Source organism: Trachurus japonicus, chromosome 12, assembly GCF_045865225.1.
Source record: "Trachurus japonicus isolate A0001 chromosome 12, Traja_1.0".
Classification (NCBI taxonomy): domain Eukaryota; kingdom Metazoa; phylum Chordata; class Actinopteri; order Carangiformes; family Carangidae; genus Trachurus; species Trachurus japonicus.
This window is the reverse complement of record NC_140918.1, coordinates 11,257,103-11,278,139: the sequence shown is the minus strand read 5'-3', so window position 1 is coordinate 11,278,139 and position 21,037 is coordinate 11,257,103. Positions and strand designations below refer to the sequence as shown.

Sequence of the window (21,037 nt, the reverse complement as noted above, 5' to 3'; positions counted from 1 at the left end):
TAAGGATCAGCTGCTACTCTGAATTGTAGCTGATGTCGGCAGTCACTTTGGACTGTCTTTTTAGACAATGGTATATGTACCTTGAACTGTTAAGGCTCAGTCATTCTGACAGTAGGTGTCCAGACTCTTTACCTTTGTGGTTGAGAGACGCTGCACCCTATTCGGCCGAATAGTATGACTCTGTCTTTATTTTGATGATCATTATTTACTGGCTGTTCCCTTTGGTTAGACAAAGGGTTGTAATAAATCCCCAAACCCTAGGTCTTTGGTGTTTTTTATTCCTCGGCAGAGGGCAATGTTTTTGCCCCCACACTCACTGCCAACAGAATATGTTTAGAGAAGTTCACTATCATTGTTTAAAAACAAAAAAAAAAACTTCTATTTTATTGCCTTGGAATAAATAACCCACAGCTAATTATTGGCTGTTCATTTCTAACCAACGTTTAGAGAGGATATGGATCATATTACACAATAAAAACAAGAGCTCATAAAACACTGACTTTATGTAGCTACTTTATGGTATACACAGTGATTTGTAGTGTCTGTCTCACTCTTGGCTTTGATAGGAGGCCACAGTAGCTTATTTGTTCAGTCAGCTGCCTCTAACTCTTCTCAATCTGTGTCTCAAAAAAAAAAAAAATCCTTGCTCAACTTAAACCTGTGTTTTTCAAAGACACAAAAAAAACATCAGCAACAACAACAAAAATACAAACAAGATAATAAAACTTACAACAAATCCCCCAATCCATAGAAAAATCAAAGAAAAGACAAACTAAAGCCACAAAACAAACAAATAAACGACAAACTATATATAGGCTATATATATTTATATTTATATGCAAATGACAACAAACAATAGGTCTACTCCAAATCAATAAATAAATGATTAAATCAATCAAACAAATGAACAAATACACAAACCAACCTGATAATTTTGACCAGACTGGGCTTCCGTAGGCTACACTCACGTGATTGGTGGTTTTTCCAGTCCTCTGATTGGCTGCTGCAGCTGAGGCAGTGCTGTGTTTTCAATTTGCGGAACAGGGAAGTGGCTGGATGGTGCAAGATTATATGACTTCAGTTTCGACTTTAATTTGAATTATTGATTAAAAAAAAAAAAACACCACCACCACCACCAACAAAAACACCGACCTCCTCCAGCCGAGACGCCCGGCGACCTGCAGCGCTGCCCGGCTTCCTCTCAGCCATGGCCCGCTCCCTGTGACTGTCGGTCGGACTGAGGCGGATGTTTACATGAGGAACTAACGATGGCAGCGGACGGACTCGTCTCACTCTTGCTGCTGCAGTTTGTTGTTGTCGTTAATGTTGTGTTGTTTCCCGCCGGCGGTGTGTCGTCAGCCGCTCGGCAGCCGCACATCGTCTTCATCCTGGCCGATGACTTCGGCTGGGACGATGTGGGGTACCACGGCTCCGAGATCAGGACCCCGAACCTGGACAAGATGTCAGCCGGAGGAGTCCGCCTGGAGAACTACTACGTGCAGCCGCTGTGCACCCCGTCCAGGAACCAGCTGATGACCGGCCGGTACCAGGTGAGGGCCCGGGACCCTGCAGCCTGGTTCAGTTATTAAAGGTTGAATATGTAAGATTACCAGAACAACAACAGAAAAAGAATTCCAGCAGTCGATTGCCAGACCGTTGCTAGGTAAAACGGGCCGTTGCTAGGGACTCCGCTCTGATCAGAGGACAACAGAGGAGGAGAACTATGCAGGATATTTACCTTATGTTTCATTTTTACCGTCATTAACAGCATAATAAATGACTTGTAGCTTGTTACAGGAAGAGTGGAGGCTCTCTGCCTTCCACACCGCTGCTGCTCAGAGCCTCCGCTGTCACTGCTCTCGTCAAGTTGAGAAAAAAAAAAGGAGCTCGGTGGCCCCGAGAGTCCGCGACAGTGTTTATGACAGATACGACTACACAAATACACCCATCCTAACATGTATATGATAATCCATTGATCCACCGATTGATTATTAAAAAGGCTTGGTTGGAAACAAACGCATCCGACCGGGAGGAGGCAGGAAAACAGCAGAGAATTGAGCCACATGTTGGCTATGGGCGGGTACGAATGTAAACAGAACGTTGACAGAAAGTCGAGCCCGTCAAAAAAATTAAAAATAATAATTCAGACTAAAAAAAATTTTTTCATGGAAAAGCAATACTTTCATTCTGTACCCCTCTAAACACCCCTGGATGTATTATTTTTGAAAAAATATAGCTTTTAATAAATATTCTACATATTCAACCTTTAAGATAAGATAAGATAATACTTTATTGTCAGATCTCTCTGAAATTTGTCTTACGTCCCATGACGTCCAAAGTTTCACACAAATAATAACAAAATACAAAAAACATACGTTTACAAAAAGCATTTATGTTACCCTCAAAGGTCACATTTAAAGAAAGACACAAACTACCTCCTAACTCCATTCACAACATAAATCCAACATTACAGTGTGTCTTTGGTGCAACACCCAGTGCTCAGTCTGTACATGAACCTTAGGGTCGACTGTACTTAGAGACCAAACTCTGATTTAACAGTTTGACAGACTGAGGGACAAAAGAGTTCCTCAGCCTGTTCAGTCGAGCTTGTGGAACTCTAAACCTTCTATCTGATGGCAGAAGCTGATATTCCTCGAATAACACATGAGAGGGGTCAGATGAGAATAGATATTAGGCTACTTGCAAGAGACAACATTCTTTTAGTGTATGCTGCTTGAAAATGTAACTCCAAAGTTTGACCCACAATCTTTGAACAGATATGTAGCAGTCTGGTTAGTTTGGTCTTAAGTTGGACAGACAAACAATTAAACCAGGCACTAATTGCGTTCTGCATAACACTCTGCACTATAGATTGAAAAAATAATAACAGGATGTGTTTGTTTGCTCCAAATGACCTCAATCTTCTCAAAAAATAAATACGTTGTTGTACTTTGCAACAAATAAAGTCTACATGTACACTCCAGGACAAAGTAGCGTCCACGTAGATGCCCAGATATTTATAGGAGGAAACTTGTTCAATCTCAGCATTATGTACAGTAACTGGTGGAGGGTATGAACCAAGTCACACAATTAATTCAAAGTGACTTATTCCCAAACAAAAGCACATATAAAGACTAACAAAACTATCCTAAAGCATTGCAATCTGCATTAGATGATAATAACACCACCCTACAACTATGACTTACTGCAAATGTAACTTAAATGTTTTATATTTTTGCACAATTAATGTATAATGAATTTGCAGAAATAAAACTTCCAGGAAGTGAACAGGATATTTGTTTTCCACCAAAGCATGATGATGTCAGTTTCATATTTACCTTTGAGGTGACTATACAAAGGAATCACAAACATAACCAGACTCAAAACAAACTGTAGGATTTATAAGAAGTTTTCTATAATCAGACTATTAGAGAAGAAGTGTAGCACATTATAATAATCAGCAGCATCATGAGGTGAGGAGAAGCTTTTGTAAATTATGCGTGAAAGGTGTAAAAATGAGCAGTTGATTTGAGGATTTATTATTTCAATTTGCAGTCATAATGAGGAAGTTATCCTGTTGTAGACTTTAGGGAAGAACTTGAACTTTCCAGGGTGGAAATAAAATCAAACATGGACTCTAACGGAGGACAGAGTCGCACCACATCAGGACGTTTTATTTTGAAACTTCTCCCTCTGTCATCACTGTTGCCACAGAGCCTGTTAGTTGGTTAGTTCCCTCTTTGTGACTCTTTTTTGTGTACCTTGTTTTATCCTTTAACCCTTTCCCCCACAGATTCACACGGGCATGCAGCACCAGATCATCTGGCCCTGTCAGCCGTACTGCGTGCCCCTGGACGAGAAGCTGCTGCCCCAGCTGATGAAGGAGGCCGGCTACGCCACGCACATGGTGGGCAAGTGGCACCTGGGCATGTACAAGAAGGACTGTCTGCCCACACGCCGCGGCTTTGACACATACTTTGGTCTGTATTTGGTTGAATAATAAACATCCACTTTAGTTTTTACTGTATTTCAGCAAACATGGAATTTTTCTTCATTTATGTTAAATTTTATCTTCAAACAACAGGGATCAGATTTGTTATAAAGCTTTACACAAAGTTAGTATACAGAAGAAATAACACAGTATACAAACTAACCCAGTCAGTTATGTTTTCCTCTATAGAGGCCTTAGACCTTTTGATCAATATTGTTACAGTCATATACAAAAAAAATTCAAGCCATCTACATTATTAACAGTAAGCCTCTCATCTCACTTATTATTTATTTATTTATTTTACTTTAGGACCTGTTCTTAACAACCTTATCTTAAACTGATAATCAGAATACTTAATAGATAAATAAAAACAAATTATTTTCATCCCAAAAATGCAGTTGCAGGGGAACCTTTTGATGATTTATATTATTTATTCTATAGGTGCCATATTTGTCTGGATACTTTTCATAAAGATTTCCTCATCATTTCTCAAAAATGTGATTTATTTAAGTGTAATGACAAGGATGTTTCAAAATGATGGTCTGCACAGTTTGGTGCTAATTATAAGAGACATGGAAAAGTTGTTTGCTTTGTCCATTTCTAGTATTTTGCAAAAATAAAGTAGGACATTCTGTGATTGGTAAGTGTCTTTTCTATCTGTGTTCAGGCTACCTGACGGGCAGTGAGGATTATTACACTCACGTGCGCTGCAGCCCCATCGCCGCCCTGAACGCGACTCGCTGTGCGTTGGACCTGAGGGAGGGAGAGGAGGTCGCCACCGCCTACACAGGAGCCTATTCAACAGAGCTGTTCAGCCAGAGGGCCGTCAGTGTCATCCAGAAACACAACCCAGACAAGGTCTCACACACACACACACACACACACACATACGCATGCATTCACTATGCACAGCTCTAATAAATCTAATAAAGGTCCAGCAAACCGTAGTGAAGACCTAGGAATGGAAGACAACGAGTTACTTGTGTGCCACTTGAAAGCAACACACTAATACTACACAGTATGTACATACTTTTTTTCATGGGATACTGTTTATACTGTTAGTAAACAAGAAACATGTTGTACAAGCAGGAAATGACAGAATGTGAATGGCAGAGTGAATACTAAGCAAAGAGGAATTAAGACGAATGAAATTATATGATTGACAAGAAAGATTAAAACTGTTGATTGACAGCAGAAACCTGCTCCTGCACCTTTTGAGTTGATCTGCATGTGTCAATCTCACAATAATCCGTCCAGCAGTCTGATGTTTATTTAAACAGACAAATAAATGGCCAAATATGGGAATTCATAATTTGTTTTATAAAACAAAAAGCTCTCTGTCATCGGAATAATTAAAGGATTTTGGCTTTGTTGACTTTATAAACACAAGATGTTTTATTATTAAACCTTTATTTTAAAAAAAACAAGAGGCGATCGAGCCTTTGCGGTCACCGCTCCTAAACTTTGGAACAACTTACCATTTACCATTTTTCATTAGAACAGCTCCAAATGTAGAACATTTTAAATCCCTACTGAAAACCCACCTCTTCTCCCTGGCTTTTAACCCCTGACTGATTGTTTTAGCATTACAGTTTTTATTGTTTCCTATATTTTATGCTTGTATGTTAATTTATTGTGCTTTTATCTGATGTTTAAACTGTAATTGTAATTGTTTTAATTGTAAAGCACGCTGGTTCAAGGTGCTATATAAATAAACCTGACCTTGACCTTGACCTTTATTTAATCAATGGGATTGAGATCTCATTTGCAAGGGCGACCTGGTCGAGAGGTCAGCAACACACATCACCATCATTTATTACAGTACAAAAGACAAATTATAAGCAGAAAATTAGTAGAATAAACAATGAATTACAAATGGCAATGGATTCTCATTGTCCATTATTTAATAAGGGATGGGATCATTTGTGTTAATATAAGTCTTAAATAGTTGTATCTTCTGACAGCAATCACTTACATAGAGTGTTTGGACCGAAACACGGGTCTGTCAGTCACTCTGCTCTGCTCTGAGCCCAGGAGAAAACTTTTATTGTATCCTACAGTTTTTATCCAATGAGGAGAGAGAACGGCATGCAGGGCTGTGTGTGCAGACGCCGTGAATGTGGTGACGTAGGGACGAGGACTGTTATGGTGCGTTCAAGGAAACTCGTAACTTGTGTTTTTCCAACCTGTGAAGTCGTACCAGTTCGATCTGGTACGAGTTCACGGGTCGGATGTCACGAGTGGCCGTTATAGTGACTTTCACAGGTAAAACAGGTCGGAAAAACACGAGTGGGTTGCCTGGAATGCTACAAAGTCGTAAGTTGTGACTTGAAGCTGTAATTTACGGTTTCAAAAGCCTGCCTGGAACGCAGCATTAGCCAAAACGACCGGATCGCTTACTTCTGCTTTAATAAGGGATGGGATCATTTGTGTGTTTAAGTGTATAATAATAAGTCACACATGTCGTCCTCTTCGTCTTTCAGCCGCTCTTCCTCTACGTGGCGCTGCAGGCCGTCCACGCGCCGCTGCAGGTGCCAGAGCGCTACACGGCCCCTTACAGCTTCATCAAAGACCACCACCGCAGGCTCTACGCCGGCATGGTGTCGGCCATGGACGAGGCGGTGGGAAACATCAGCCTGGCCTTGCAGCAGCGGGGGCTCTGGGACAACACGGTGCTCGTGTTTTCAACAGGTTTGAAACGCACTGCACGTCATTAAGCAAATAAACATCTACAGTATCATATTTTTCTGATTCGTTATAAACACCTTGTTTGTCAAAGGAAGAATCTGTGCTGTAATGTAGCGGATAACACTCAGCTGAGGTTAAAGGTCAAAAGGTCAAACCAGGCCAGTGGGTGGTTTACACAGCCTTTGTTTCGACAAAGAGAGATCAGGTTTTACACACAGATAGGATAATCAGGTGAACAGCTCTGGGAATGCTAATATGTTTTCCACAGCTTTTATTTTTCCAGTGGATTCTTTCATAGTCTGCCAGAGTGGAAACCAAATCAGTGGATGCTAAGTAAAGAGCAATTACATTTTATGTTTGCAGACAGAAAAACACATGTTGTGTGAGCAGAGCATCAAAGCCAGTTGTTTTTTTGTGTTGTTTCTTTAGAGGGTTAAGGGGAGTTCAGGTGACAGCTTAGTGGCAGCTTTATTGGATTAATGCAGCAGAGGGTTAGATAACACATTTTACTGCACAATATAATCAAGAACGATAAAGAGATATAACAGATGTTCTGGCATCAGAGGGAGCAGGAATCTGATTGATCACTCGTGGTTCCCCTTGAAGATCCAGAGTCAGAAGGTGAGAGAGGTCGTCTTAGTATCACGGACAGGCCAGCTGAGTGTAAACCAAGGGAACCTGGACCAAAACCAAGTGACACATAGTGCAACATAGTCAGGGGACAGATCAAAACAAGCACAAAGAGACACAAAATGAGCTTAAAGACTTCAAAAAAACACAAGATGACCTCAAAGAGACTCAAAATGACCTCCAAAGACACAAAATGACCTTTAAGAGGAATGAAATAACCACAAGGAGACTCAAAATGACTTAAAAAACATTAAAAATTATCTCAATGAACTGCCAATGATGCTAAGAAGACAAACCGTATTCATAAAAAGACACAAAAGGTATCAAAAAAACTCGAGCTGCAACAATTAATCGATTAATCGAGCAATAATCGACAACAACTATTTTGATAATCAAATAATCGGTTTGAGTAGTTTTTTTTAAAGAAAAAAAAATCTAAATTCTCTGATTTCAGCTTCTTAAATGTGAATATTTCTGGTTTCTTTGTTCCTTTGTGACAATAAACTGAGTATCTATTTGGTTTGTGGACAACACAAGATATTTGAGGACGTGATCTTATGGTTTGGGAAACACTAATTGACATTTTTAAACATTTTTTAAACATTTTATTGACCAAACAACTATTAGATTAATCATTTACAATTGCATAATCCACACATAATGAAAATAATCGTTAGTTGCCGCTTTAAAAAACAGCAGAAAAATGGCCACAGTCACAAAACAGCGACGAGTGGCCATAAGTTGATATTATTGTTCTTTTAGATCATTTAAAGTTGCCTATTCCATATGTGCTTATTACAGTGAATAAACAGTGTAACTTAATCTAACGGTATATAGGCTAGTGTCATCACCAAGAACCAGAGCTTTACTGAAATGATGATTCTCCACATACAGTGCAGACGGCCACTGTAATACTCTGTCTCTCCACTAGGTGGCAGTGTTTTCTTGTATTTGCTGCAGCAGAGGTTTTTGTTTAGTCTCAGGATGTGGAGGTTTACAGAGAGAAGGTAGACTGGAGTTGGCTCACATCTTCACCTAGACCACTGGAGTCTCGGTTCTGTTGAATGTTGAAAAAAAAAAACTCATCTTATAAACCTTCGGTGGAGAACATAATAAGGCCGGGACGAGGCTTTAAAACCGCCATCTAAACAACATGTGCCTACTTGCTGGTTTCCACATGTGGAACCTCTAATGAATTGCATCTGAAGTAGGTAACTCCTTTGAGGGTTATTTTTAGTGGGTTTTTTTTGGGGGGGAGGGGGTTTTAAAAGGGGTAATTAGAAGACAGGAACAATGCTGTGAAAGTAAAGTGAGAGGTTTTTTATGCCTGTGGTGGGCTGCGGTAGGTTGCCTGTTTCATTGTTCTTGCACACATTTTGGTTGGAGGATCGAGCCAGCCATGTGCTGCGCAGACACCGACTCTGCTGATTCGACGACGCTGGAGCAGAAAGACTCACCGTGCTGCTTCTGTGTGGATGTTATGTAATCTCTGGTGGTGTGAGAGGAATATATAGTTGATAAATGAATATTCAATATGAGGCCAATCAGTGGGGTTATATTATTATTATTAGTTATTATTATTCCTGCTTTTTATAACTAGGATATTAATGTTGACCCATATGTGTCAGGATTAACAGGAAGGAAATGAGCCCTGAAGTTGTTCCTATATGACGACACTTTCTGCAAACTGACTGCCTCACTGGGGCTTTACTGTAAAATAGATAGACAGGGGGGAGAGTGTGCAGGGGTTGGTGTGTGTGTGTGTGTGGGGGTGGGAGTGGGAGAGGTGGGGGCCAGAGAGGAGAGTATACTGGCCTACATAGAGCCAAGGAAGGCAGCTTGAAAAGGCATTAAGGAACAGACGGGTCTTTTCCAGAACAGTTCGGGAATCGGCACAGACTACTTCCTGGACTTGCATGACACTCCGGTGCTGAAAGGGGAGACCTGGCTGGACGTGATTGGTCAAGTGTGTTTGTACTGGACCGACCGACTGGGATGATGACAGTCGACCTAACTGCCTGTGTGTGTGTGTGAGAGCACTTGTGTAATGGTTGGACGTTGTGCAGGAGTATTTGTCCATCGGGGGAACAAATGGATGAACATTAGCTGGATTTGAGTCTGGCTACACTCTAGACGATATGCAAGTCTTAACTCATTTTAAAAACGTGGGAGAAGACACAACTGTAATCCTCCAAACACACACACACACACACACACATACAGTATTAGACGATTCAGACCACACACACCTGCCATTTGTAGAAACAGGAGATCTCACAGAGACTTGTGGGATCATAATGATGTCAGAAGAAAAACAAATATGACGCCATGTCGACACCATTACGATGTGTTTTTGCTTTAAACTTTATTACATCAGTTGTGTTGTTGCCATAATTTCAACCAGCTACCCTTATTTTTGTGTGTTCAACTTGGCTTCAATGAGCCGCCATGTTTGTTGAGGTGAAGAAGTTCACCACATCCAATTGGTGACACCTCCTGGAGAGGCTCGCTCTCATTGGCTGTTGGGGATATATATACATAAATGATCATGTTTGATATTAATGATTGAAAATCAGGGGAGCTTCGACTTCTATCGACACACTTGAGGATTATTTGGGCTAATAATCGATTGGCACGAACCTTGATCGTTGTCACAACATCTTCTTAACAACTGTTTGGTTGGTTGCCATCATGACCTTTAATACAAGTTCATGGTCCCCAAAGGATCAATTGTAATGACTTTTGCTGATCCTCCACTTTTTTAAGTGTATAAATATTAGCCTAAGTATGTGAATTGGACCAAATGTAGTGCAGACGTTCATTGTTCCCAGAGGAAAAGCCCTAATGACTGCGGTCAGCCGTTGACTTTTATTAATAAAAGCTACCAAGAGGATCTTTCCAGCTTTTGGATAGTTAGTTTGCCAACGGTTTTTCATGATCTCAGAGTTTTGCTGCGGTGGGTACTTCAGATTCTTCCATTAATTGAATTACTTGAGTGTTTTTACAGTTTATTCTCTTAAGTGCTTTGTTCTGTGTGGAGCGACTGTGGTTGTTGACTCCTCCGACCTCTCAATCTTAACATTTACTTTGAATCTGAAACCCCCTGATCCATCTCTGTCCCCCTCTGCTTGTCGGACTAGATAACGGAGGTCAGACGCTGGCCGGCGGCAGCAACTGGCCGCTGCGAGGGAGGAAGTGGTCGCTGTGGGAGGGTGGGGTCCGCGGGGTCGGATTCGTCGCCAGCCCGCTCCTCAAACGGCCCGGAATCGTGAACCGCGAACTGATCCACATCTCCGATTGGCTGCCGACGCTGGTTGGCCTGGCAGCGGCAGGAGGAGGGAGCACCAACACCACAAAGCCCCTGGACGGATTCAACGTCTGGAACACAATCAGGTGAGGTTTTTTTTTTTTCTTCACAGATCTGAGGCTTTTGAACTTCCAGCTGAGAGCGGCGGTTCTTGGGTGGCGGGTCGGCCTGTGGCCTGCGTTTACTGCGTGAGCGATACCAGCCCTCGAGTTTGACAGCCTGCCCTCTCTTTGTGCCTCTTTCCGATCCTCTTCCTCCTCCCCACACACACACACACACACACAGACACACACACACACACACACACACGCTCCTCGCTCCAGCTCCCTCTGCCTTGTCTCCCTCACCCGGCGTCTTTTTCTTGTAGGAGCTCCTGCTCCTTCAATAAGCCCTTTGTTACTGTGGCAATGAGAGCTCAAAGAGAAGGAAATTCCATCAGTCATTCTCACACAAATCAGTGGTCCCTCCATCCCTCTTGTCCCCACCCCTCCACCCCCCTCTCATCTCTTCTTCATCCTCCACCTCTTTGCCTCTCACAGTTATCAAAGCCTGCTTTTGGATCGGCTAATTAGTTTTGCTGCAAATCCTTTTATGTTGCAAACATTCCCGGGATGTTGTAATTATCCTATTTGTGATTTATTGAACCACGTGCGGCTGAATTTCTTGTGTTTTGGTTCGATCCAGTCAGTTTTCCAGGTCGTCGCTGCAGCTGTCAGTGAGTCCGGTTTGACTGACACATTATATTTGTAAACTAAATGTGGACACAATGAAGGAGGTGAAATTGAGGGCTACAGCAGAGCCCCAGCAGAAAATCAAGGCTTAGCCCTGGACCACAAACTACTACTCACAGCCTCCACTTGACTCCATTGGCTGACGCAAATCAGCTGACCGCCGGCTGCTGGCGTTGCCGTGTGAGCGACGCAACAACACTGGGCACAAACTGCTGTTTGTTTGCGCTTATACGGTTTCATTTTGTGTTTAATTGGGCCCTCCCGTTGCAGAAAAGCAGCGGCCTGACAGCTCGGGCTTGGTTGGAAATAAAAATGAAACCAGAACAGTAGGCAGCGAGAGAGAGTGAGAGTTATTTTAGTTGTGTTATCAGACACTGTGGTCGCAGAGAGCAGTGCGTTTTCTCTGTGGTGGAGTGTGGTCAGAGCACATGACCGCCTGGTGAACACCGGCCAGCTGGTTCACATTTACAGATCCCAGTGGATTTTACAGTGCATGAGTCACACACATCGTGGTGGTGTGTGCGCATGGCGTGTGTGTGTGTGTGTGTGTATGTTGGTTGTGTATCCATGTATTTAAGGGTAACATTGCTTTTATGTTACAGCAAAGGGTTCGCCTCACCCAGAGTGGAGCTGCTGCACAACATCGACCCTCTGTACTATGACATCGCCCCATGTAAGTTCACGTTTACACCACACACAATAAATCATCTAACGATTATTGCATCTCATTTCTCTTAATTAGTCAGATAATTGTTCAGGCTCACCACAAAAACCAGAATGAGCTAGGTTTTCCAACCGATAATCAGGTTGAAGTGATATTAAACTGTAAAAAAACAAACAAAAAAAACAACTGCAGGAGCTGCAGCGAGAGAATATTTGGAATTTTTGCTTGAAAAAAGACGACACGTCTCGGCTCTGCTCATAAGATCAAGAGCTAAGAACCTCCTCTTTGCACAAAGATGAAACCCCCTTCGACTGCCCTGTGTTGTTTTGAGTGTGTATTTATGTAGAGTGTATACGCTCTCATCCAGAACCCGGTGAGGAGAGGATTTTGACGTGGATTTTGAAATACGAGCTTGTGAAATACAAACATTGGCTGACCCGAGCTGCAGAGATCCCATCGCTTCACTGTTAAACATATTCAGAGCTGTGAACCCTGCCAATAAGTCTGAGATCATTTCACTTCTTTTATGTAAATCAACTTGCTCTTGGAAAACCTAGTTTGCGGTTTTGATACGCGTCTTGTGTTTCTTGTGTTTCAAACTGCAAACGAAACTGCAAACTCATCCCCAGATCCCACCAAAAGTGTCACTTGTTCAGAGAAACTGTAAATTCAAAGTCCAGATATGAGGTTAGGGAGCTTCTCTCTCGGTCCAGACCAAAATATCATAACAACTGACGGGATGGATTGCCATGAAATTTTCATGATCTCTAATGGATGAATCCCAGTGACTGTGCTGATGCTCAGACTTTTCCTGCAGCCACAATCATATCACATTTATCATCATTTTCATAGCCTTAAAAATTTACTCAACGGCAGGATTTAATTAGTGAAATGTCATAACCGTTATTCGATGAAGAGACATCCAAAAGTCATTGACTCTGCAAGGGGGATCTAGTCTTTAACTGGTTGTACAGACAATCTTGGTCTCCAGAGGATGAATCCCAATAACTTTTAATATTCTCAGATGTTTCCTGTGGCCAAAAACAGGTTACAATTTCCACCATATCTTGAGAAATATCTCAAAATGTGCTTGATGCATTCTCACCACATGTTATGAGGGATAATCATGTTCCCCAGAGGATGAATCTCAATAATTTTGGCAATCTCCAAAACTGAACTATAGACACATCCGAAAGCCATTGACCCTGCAAGAGTGAACTAATCAGTTCAATTCAGTAACATCATACTTTGAGAAATATCTCAAAAATGCATGGTGCATTCCCATCACATGTTATAGGGGATATTCATGTTCCCCAAAGGATGAATCCTAATAATTTTGGCAATCCCCAAAAGTGAATTGTCTCTGCTGGTATTGGATGTAGAGGCATCCAAAAGTCATTGACTCTGCAAGAGTGATCTATATTTTGACTGGTTGTACAGACATTCTTGGTCTCCAGAGGATGAATCTCAGTAACATTTGTTCTTCTTCAGACGTTTCTTGTGGCCACAAACAGGTTGCAATTTTCATAATTTCTTGAGAAATATCTCAAAATGTACTTGATGCATTCCCAGCACATGTTATGAGGGACATTCATGTTCCCCAAAGGATGAATCCTAATAATTTTGGCAATCCTCAAAAGTGAACTATTGGATATAGACACATCCAAAAGTCATTGACTGTGCAAGAGTGATGTTATATTTACTCTAAATGCGTTGGCGTGAACTGTTGTACTGACATTCATGGTTCCCAGAGGATGAGACTCAGTGTCTATAGTATGTCCTCTTGACCGTAGACTATACGTTCTTTTTAATTATGTGTTGACCTCTCCCCGGGTTGGGACCCACTAGTTTAAATCCCATCCATCTACCCATTATCTATGTATGTAGATGGACGCTGGGCGCTGCAGCCTCCCAGCTCACACTGGGGGCGAGAGGAGGCGTACACACACTGGGAAGGTCAGCAATCTGTCACACAGGGTTGGAAAAAAATATAGTCAGACATAAAAGCAATTTAAAGTCACCAGTTAACCTAAGCTGCATGTGTCTGGAGACCGTGGGAGGAAACCTGCGCAGACACGTGCAATCTCCTGGACGGTTTTAAAACCCTCTGAGCCATAATTTCATCTGCAAAGTGAAGGCAACAATTTGATAAAGGATGTTGAGGCGATGGAAACCTTGTGTTACCTCTCCTCCTCCTCCTTCTCGGTGCTTTATGGGATGTGTGTTCCCTCTCTCTCTCTTTCTCTCTTTTCCCAACGAGGGCCAACAAGTATGAAGGCTTCATTGTTTGAGCCGGTATTCACAAACACCAGACATCGTGAATCCAATTGACGCAAGTTAAAACAGACTGGGGCCTAAGAATAGCATGTTATGTAACATTTGACTAAACTCACATTAGCTTATTTGAAATCCTCATTATGTTTATTATGTGTGCTTGAAATTTGTGAGTGTAGTGATTGTGTTAGTGGCTGATCTCACATGGTGTCTAGACTTTCACCAGTGGAAGTCCAATTAAAACCACATTTCATCAATATTAACTGCCTCAAATTAAAATGACACTTCTTCCACTTATTGATCAATGAAAGTTTTTTTTTTTGTTTGTGCATTTTAGTTTTGCCCTGGTGGCCTCTGAATCTCCTAATGTGTTGTTCTGTTTTCTTCTGAGGAGCGCCGATAGCACAAGGTTGATAATGTAATCAGTCACTGTTGAAACTGTAATCAGTCGACAGTGTTGAAATCGGAGATCGTTGACGTTCGAGGGCAGTGTGTGTGTGTGTGTGTCCAGTTTAAACTCTGTGATTGCAGGGAGGTTTCCAGGAAATGGGTCTTGTGACTGCCTTTTCTTTTTCAGTTTTTTTTGTTGGTGCTTTAAGACACAGTGAGGTCTCATTCTTGTCTAAACCACTTCATATTAGGTGAACCAAACCACCATCTGCCACCATCTCTGAGGAGGTGCTGGTGGTTCTGGTCTTAAAAAAAAACCACACTATTTTCTGACCCTGTGGAGGATGCTGCACCTTGTGCGTTCAAAAATAGCGGAGGTATAGGAGGAGTACATTTTTCTACTTGAAATGTTTCACAGATGTACCGCAATCGGCACGTGATGGGTCCTCGAGAGAGCAGATGTTGTAGCTTTTGATCCGCCATAAAGGTCCTGTCAAGGCCTCTCTCATACACACATACTGTACATACACCCTTTTACATTTATCTAAAGGCAATTTAAAATGTTGCTGTCACATAGGGACAATGAGTGAGACGGAAATGATAGGAAAGAGAGCACAGATGAGATCCATCCAGCAAAGGGCCTGAGTCAGATTTGAACCCGTTGGGGGTAATCACAGAGCTTTAACCGTTTACACTCTACAATAGATTTCAGTTCTTACCCGTCCAGACTATAAGTTACTCTGGTGTTTAAGACTAAAACGAAGCTGGCAGTTTGAGGCGTTATATGAGCCATCACAGCTGTTTGTTTCATTTTAACTAACTAAAATATTATAAAACAACACGGTAAAGAAATCGATACAGTCATTACTGCCGTGATGTTTGATATAATTGAAGAGCTCGAGTTCAATATATACGTTTGAAAGTGAACTTGACCATTTATGTATATTGACATGAAACTATCAGACAGTGAGTTTGTCTGACAGCCAAACAAGAGGCTTGGTCAGGGAAGTCCATGTCTGATTGGGTTTCCAGTAAGACACTGACCTCCCATATTTATTTTTCTGCATATATAGATGTCTAATAAGATATTTTATTTAATATTGAAATGACTGAGAATGCCCATCCCCTGTGGACGTGACCTTTACAGATTGTAAAACCAAAACGATGAGCTGAAAGACGCTAAAACAAACAGAGGAACCTCTGAGTCAGGTCTCCTATGGGATCGTCTTTACTAGAAATGGTTTTTATCTTAAAATGAACTGAAAATGAAAATGAAATTAGATGAATGCAAGGTTACTTTCTCTTTCTTTTAACGTCTAATAAGTAACCAAGACCCACTGGGGGAAAAAAATCCACACAGCCTCTGTTTTTTTTTGATGAATAAGTCTGTGGAAAGTCCAGTCACCGATTTATCGTATCTCTGAGACCCGTCTGTTTATCCAGCTCCGACCAGCGGTCCTCAGGCTCTGCTCGGCGATCGCTGCTGCCGGTCATTACCATGTAAATCACTGGGACGGTAAGACGACCCGGTGAGGAACAACACGGCCGCTTTACAAGCCTTCACCCCTCTCACCGTGTTTTATATCTGAATCCCCATTGTCGGCCGCTGCAGTGACAACCGGCCTCCTTTAGTGCATTCCTCTCCTCTCCTCTTCCTTTCTTCCCCTCTTTCCCCATTAACCCGGCCGCTCTTTGGAAACTCGCTCTCCATGTTCCTTCTCTGGGTTTCTCTCTATTTAGCTCATCAAAAGACAAACCCCAACCCCCCGCCCCCCTCTCTCTCTTTTTCTTTTTTTAATACATAGCCTACTCTTTCCTTTCAAGTTGCTTTTCAAAATCCCTCCTCTTTGCTGAAGAGAAGAGGGATCCGAACTGAAATGGGTCACAGAGGGGGCCCTGAAGTTCTCACTTGTTGAGTAAGAAAGAGAGAGAGAGAGAAAGAGAAAGATACCCTGGACTTGGCCCAAACCTTAAATCACCCCCGAATTTCCCCTCCGCACTCCCCTGCTCTCCTTCTAGCAATTTCTCTCTCTCAGGGTCTCTTCCCACTGTTCCCCCCTTCTCCTCCTCCTCCTCCTCCCTCCTGTTTGAGGATCCTCCTGCTGTGGTGTCCAGATGAGCAGGGCAGGAGGAGGAGGAGGAGGAGGAAGAGGAGAGGAGGACGTAAAGAAATGGACGGCGTTTCTCTCGGGGGATAGAAGCCCCTTTGCCTTAAAGAACCGAATAAATCAAACCCCGATGTTTCCAAAACCCGACTCATTTGTTATCCCACCTGCTTACATAACAGTGTGAACACCTGAATCTGGCGCCATGTCAGCAGCAGCAGCAGCAGCAGCAGCAGCAGCGACCCCCCTCCCCCACCTCCACCCCCACCCCCCACCACCCCACCACGGCTGCATCATCTTATGTAAGGATTTTGGGTTTCGCAGCCTGATGCATGTGAGAGCGATTAAGATACCCACATGTCATTTGTGCAATCATCAGCGACGAATTCAATGTCGCAGCTTTTGTCATGTGGTTGGCAAAAAAAAGGAAAAAAAAGGCAAAAAGAAAAACCCTGGGATGGGAAATGTTTTAATTCTTTCGTCATGTCGCGTCGCTGCGGAGGAATCGACTCTATAAAAGCAGCTCCGATGGGGAACGTACGGGGGATTCGTCTATATGCGAAGAATGTGTTAAGGGGAAATACTTTTTGTTTTTGACAGCGTCAGGAGGCCGAAATCACTTGGCAAATCTGTCTAATCAGGACCATATTGTCGGGGTCAACCGCGGCGTGAACCCCTCTCAATACTCTCAAGGCCAAACGTAGACATGTGTGCTGCTGCTGCTCGACTTCTGGGAGACATTTTCCTTTTCCGTAAGAGCAGAAATAGCTCATGGCAGGAGGCTGCAGAGATTTCTGGACACCATCAGAACAAGGATGAATTATTTACTCTCGCCTTGTGCAACTGGTAGAATCAGGCCAATTGGTAACTGTGACCCTTGTTCCTCCTTTTTTCCTTTTTTTTTGCTCTACTGTCTTCAAGTCTGCCCCAAGTGCTGCAATGGGCAAATTATTCATTGTGCTTGGCAGACACCGAAGACTGGTGCTGAGTCGACCACATTACCGCTGTATTTGTCACATTCTTCCCAAACCCCCAAAGTACCATGTGTTTTAGGAAATTCATATGTAAAACAATTTCTGATCTTAAAAAAAGGAGGAGGATTGTTTTTGGATGTGTTTTGTTTTCAGCAATTTTTCAAACCACTTAATTCCAGCTGTTTCTCTGCTGATTTGGCAGCGCAAAATGAAGTCTTTCTTTACTGATGTATTTATTTTCACTTGACACCGACTGTAATTTCCAGGTATGTGCCGAGATGCGGTGCCAGTCTACCAACTGGTATCATTTACACAGGGGCGGCGGCGGCGTTCTGTACCCAGCGGTAGTCTAATATCATCTTGATCAGCTATTTCTCCTTTCTTTTTGTGTGTTTTTTTTTTTTTTTTTTAAACATGGATGACCTCCACCGTCCGTCCACCGGCTCCTCCGTCCCGTGCTCTCCTCCGCAGGCCCTGGCAGGGAGCGCCAGTTAACTTTGGCTCAGGTGGTCAACGGAGACTCCTGGGCCAAGTCCGGCTTCAATGTGTCCATTCACGCCGCCATCCGATCCTCCAACTGGAAGCTGCTGACTGGCTACCCAGGTCAGTATCTTCTGTCGCCCCATAATGACATGTTTAGTCTGAAAGGGGGGGAAGTGGAGAATGAAGCACATGTATATGCACAGACAGACAGACACAGCGACTTCTTATCTCTGCTAATCAGCCGTGGAAGGAGGTTAAGTAGGAGAAGTAAAGCACCTTTTATCCGCTGAAGTGAAAGGACTTAAAGTATCAAAGGAGACGAGGTGAATCTCAGAGGTTGCGAGATGATTAATGAGAGAAGAAAGAAGGAAAATAAAGCTCTGATGCCCGATCTGTAGTTCACTTTTTTTGTTTTTTGTGAAATATTTTTAGTTTTGAAACTTCAGGCCTCAATCATTTTTTTGTTTTAACTAAACCATCTGAGAAGTTTAGAGGAGGAAATGTCTCCGAGCTGCAGCTGCAACAATTCATCGATCAATCAGCAGCTATTTTCATAATCAAAGCCAAAATACCAAACATTTGTTCGTCCCAGTTTCTCAGATGTGAAGATTTGCTGCTTTTCTTTATGTTACTGGAGAAATAATGAAATATATTTTTGGGGGTTTTGGACTGTTGGTCGGTCCAAACCGGTATTTTCAAGACGTCACTACACTACTGTGACTAAAACTCATTAAAAGCTTGTTTTTAAAGTTATTTTAGGGGGATTTTTTTTTTTTTTGCCTTAATTACACAGGAAAGCTAGAAAGAGGAATGATATCATGCCAAGGGTCACAGGTTAGACAAGCTCAAATGGTGCATGCTGCACCAGATGAAAAGTGTTTTTCAAAGTAAAGGTAAAAAAGCATAAAGGCAGTGAAGGAAGAAAAAAGCAGTCGCTCAACTCATAGCCTTGATGTAGAAAAAATATATATAATTTATTAAAAAGGACCGACGTTTCGACCTCACACAGGTCTTCCTCAGGGTGTACTGGCACAGAACACGGATGAGGGGATAAGTAGGTACAGGTGTGTGGGGCTCGAGGGGGGCGTGTCCATCCACAGTCGAGCCAAGACAACATCAATATAAACAGGATAACCTCATCACATATTGTCACAATGCATGCCACAAACAATAATACAAAAAATATATAGAAAATCTTATGGACACCACCATAATGCGGTGCCAAAAAAATACAAAAAGTACAGCCACAACACGAAATACATAGAAAAATTTGTTTGCAAAAATGTCTATGTAGGCTACGAGACCCAATCAAATGAAAGGGATGAATAACAATTAGTAGGAAAAAAGCATAAAGGAACATAAAATGCAAATACTCACTGTCCACTGTCTTCATCTCATCTCCTCCAGGATGTGACGTCTGGTTCCCGCGGCCCGGCCACAACGGCTCAGAGTCGAGTCCCTCCGGTCGGGATCCTCTAAAGTCTGTGATGCTGTTTAATATCGCGAAGGATCCGGAGGAGAGGGTGGAGGTGTCTGCTCAGTTCCCCAAGATGGTGGATTATCTCCTCAGCCGGCTCCGCCACCACCAGAAAAACGCCTTGCCCATAAACTTTCCGGACGAGGACCCCAAATGTGACCCGGGCCCCACGGGAGCCTGGGGACCCTGGGCTTAGACGGAGGTTACAGCACTTTGTTTACTGCAGGAATCTCCTCTGCAGAGGAAAATCAGATTTTCGAAACATTTTTGTTTTAGTCTTTGATGATTTAATTTAATGCCGCTCAATCTAAAAGACATCTTATTCCATCATCCAATAACGTCAAGCCTCTAAATCAAATCACGCAGGTTTTTAAAGGAACATATTTCAGTCGCTCTTTTTTTTTTTTATCAGCAGCCAAAGCCGAAACTCAGCGGGACTTGTCATTCACAGACCGACTGACGGGCTGATCTGATCTCTGTGTCCCAGGACTATGGCGATTGCGTAAAACGGTGTTTAGCTACACATGCTGCTGATTTGTAAAGACCACGTCCCTGCTGCTTCAGGTATTTGCACTTCGCTTATCTGCTGTTGAGAAGCTGCAGGCGTCAAAAAGCTGGACAGAGATATCAGAGAAACACACTTCACCCACCGAACTGAGGTGGAGATGTTTTTATAGAGGAGACAGGAAAACTTGCACATTTTTAAATTCAAAGCTGCACTCATCAATATTTTTATATTGACAATCGCAGAAGTATTAGTGCCATTGTAAGTAAGGGTTTAGTTTGAGGTAAAAACAGATGTTCTCAGACAAATTTGGAAGAAAAAACCTTGAACATTTGTGGGTTTTTAATCCATTTTAATCACTTCCGTGACTTTTTAATGTCTGAGAACTTCTGAATTTTTTAGTGACCTTAACTCACCCACCTCAAAGTTCACATATGAGATTTGTGTATGGAGTGATGAGGTGAATGGAGACAGAAACAGAGTTAAAAGAAAAGAAAATGTCTGATTCACATTAACCAGCTTATTAAAAACACAACTTGAAATGAAAACTAACATCAGAAGTCAAAAAAATGCCAAAAAATGCATATCATATCTAAAATGTTAAAGGGACAACGAGGAGTTTTGGAAAAGCGAAGCGTTTTCACACTACCTTTATGAGCCTCCGCGCGCACCGTAAAATTCTTTTGACCGGCGCAAGACGGACTCATGTTTTCATTCATCAATAATTAAAGTCAGAGGTTCAAAGAGGTTCACATACCACCATAGTTCCGACCATAAACGGCGATTCAGCTACGTTATTCTCATGACTCGTTGCGAAA

General features: G+C 42.3%; 1 protein-coding gene across 1 annotated transcript; it reads left to right on the top strand.

Moving 5' to 3' along the window:
* The first annotated feature begins 1,119 nt into the window (after positions 1-1,119).
* Positions 1,120-20,488, top strand: arsb (arylsulfatase B). The gene is made up of 8 exons (XM_085793133.1): positions 1,120-1,550; positions 3,794-3,980; positions 4,659-4,849; positions 6,475-6,682; positions 10,450-10,702; positions 11,950-12,020; positions 18,226-18,357; positions 19,645-20,488. The coding sequence occupies exons 1-8, from the start codon at positions 1,269-1,271 to the stop codon at positions 19,908-19,910; spliced, it is 1,590 nt and encodes a 529-aa protein (XP_085649259.1). The 5' UTR covers positions 1,120-1,268; the 3' UTR covers positions 19,911-20,488.
* The last annotated feature ends 549 nt before the right edge of the window (positions 20,489-21,037 follow it).

What these genes read in the sequence shown, in the direction of transcription:
- arsb (XM_085793133.1), top strand. Translation starts at nt 1,269, where the DNA reads ATGGCAGCGGACGGACTCGTCTCACTCTTGCTGCTGCAGTTTGTTGTT. An exon ending in CGGCTTTGACACATACTTTG is followed by an intron (nt 3,981 to 4,658) that starts GTCTGTATTTGG and finishes ATCTGTGTTCAG; the next exon opens with GCTACCTGACGGGCAGTGAG. An exon ending in GGTGCTCGTGTTTTCAACAG is followed by an intron (nt 6,683 to 10,449) that starts GTTTGAAACGCA and finishes TTGTCGGACTAG; the next exon opens with ATAACGGAGGTCAGACGCTG.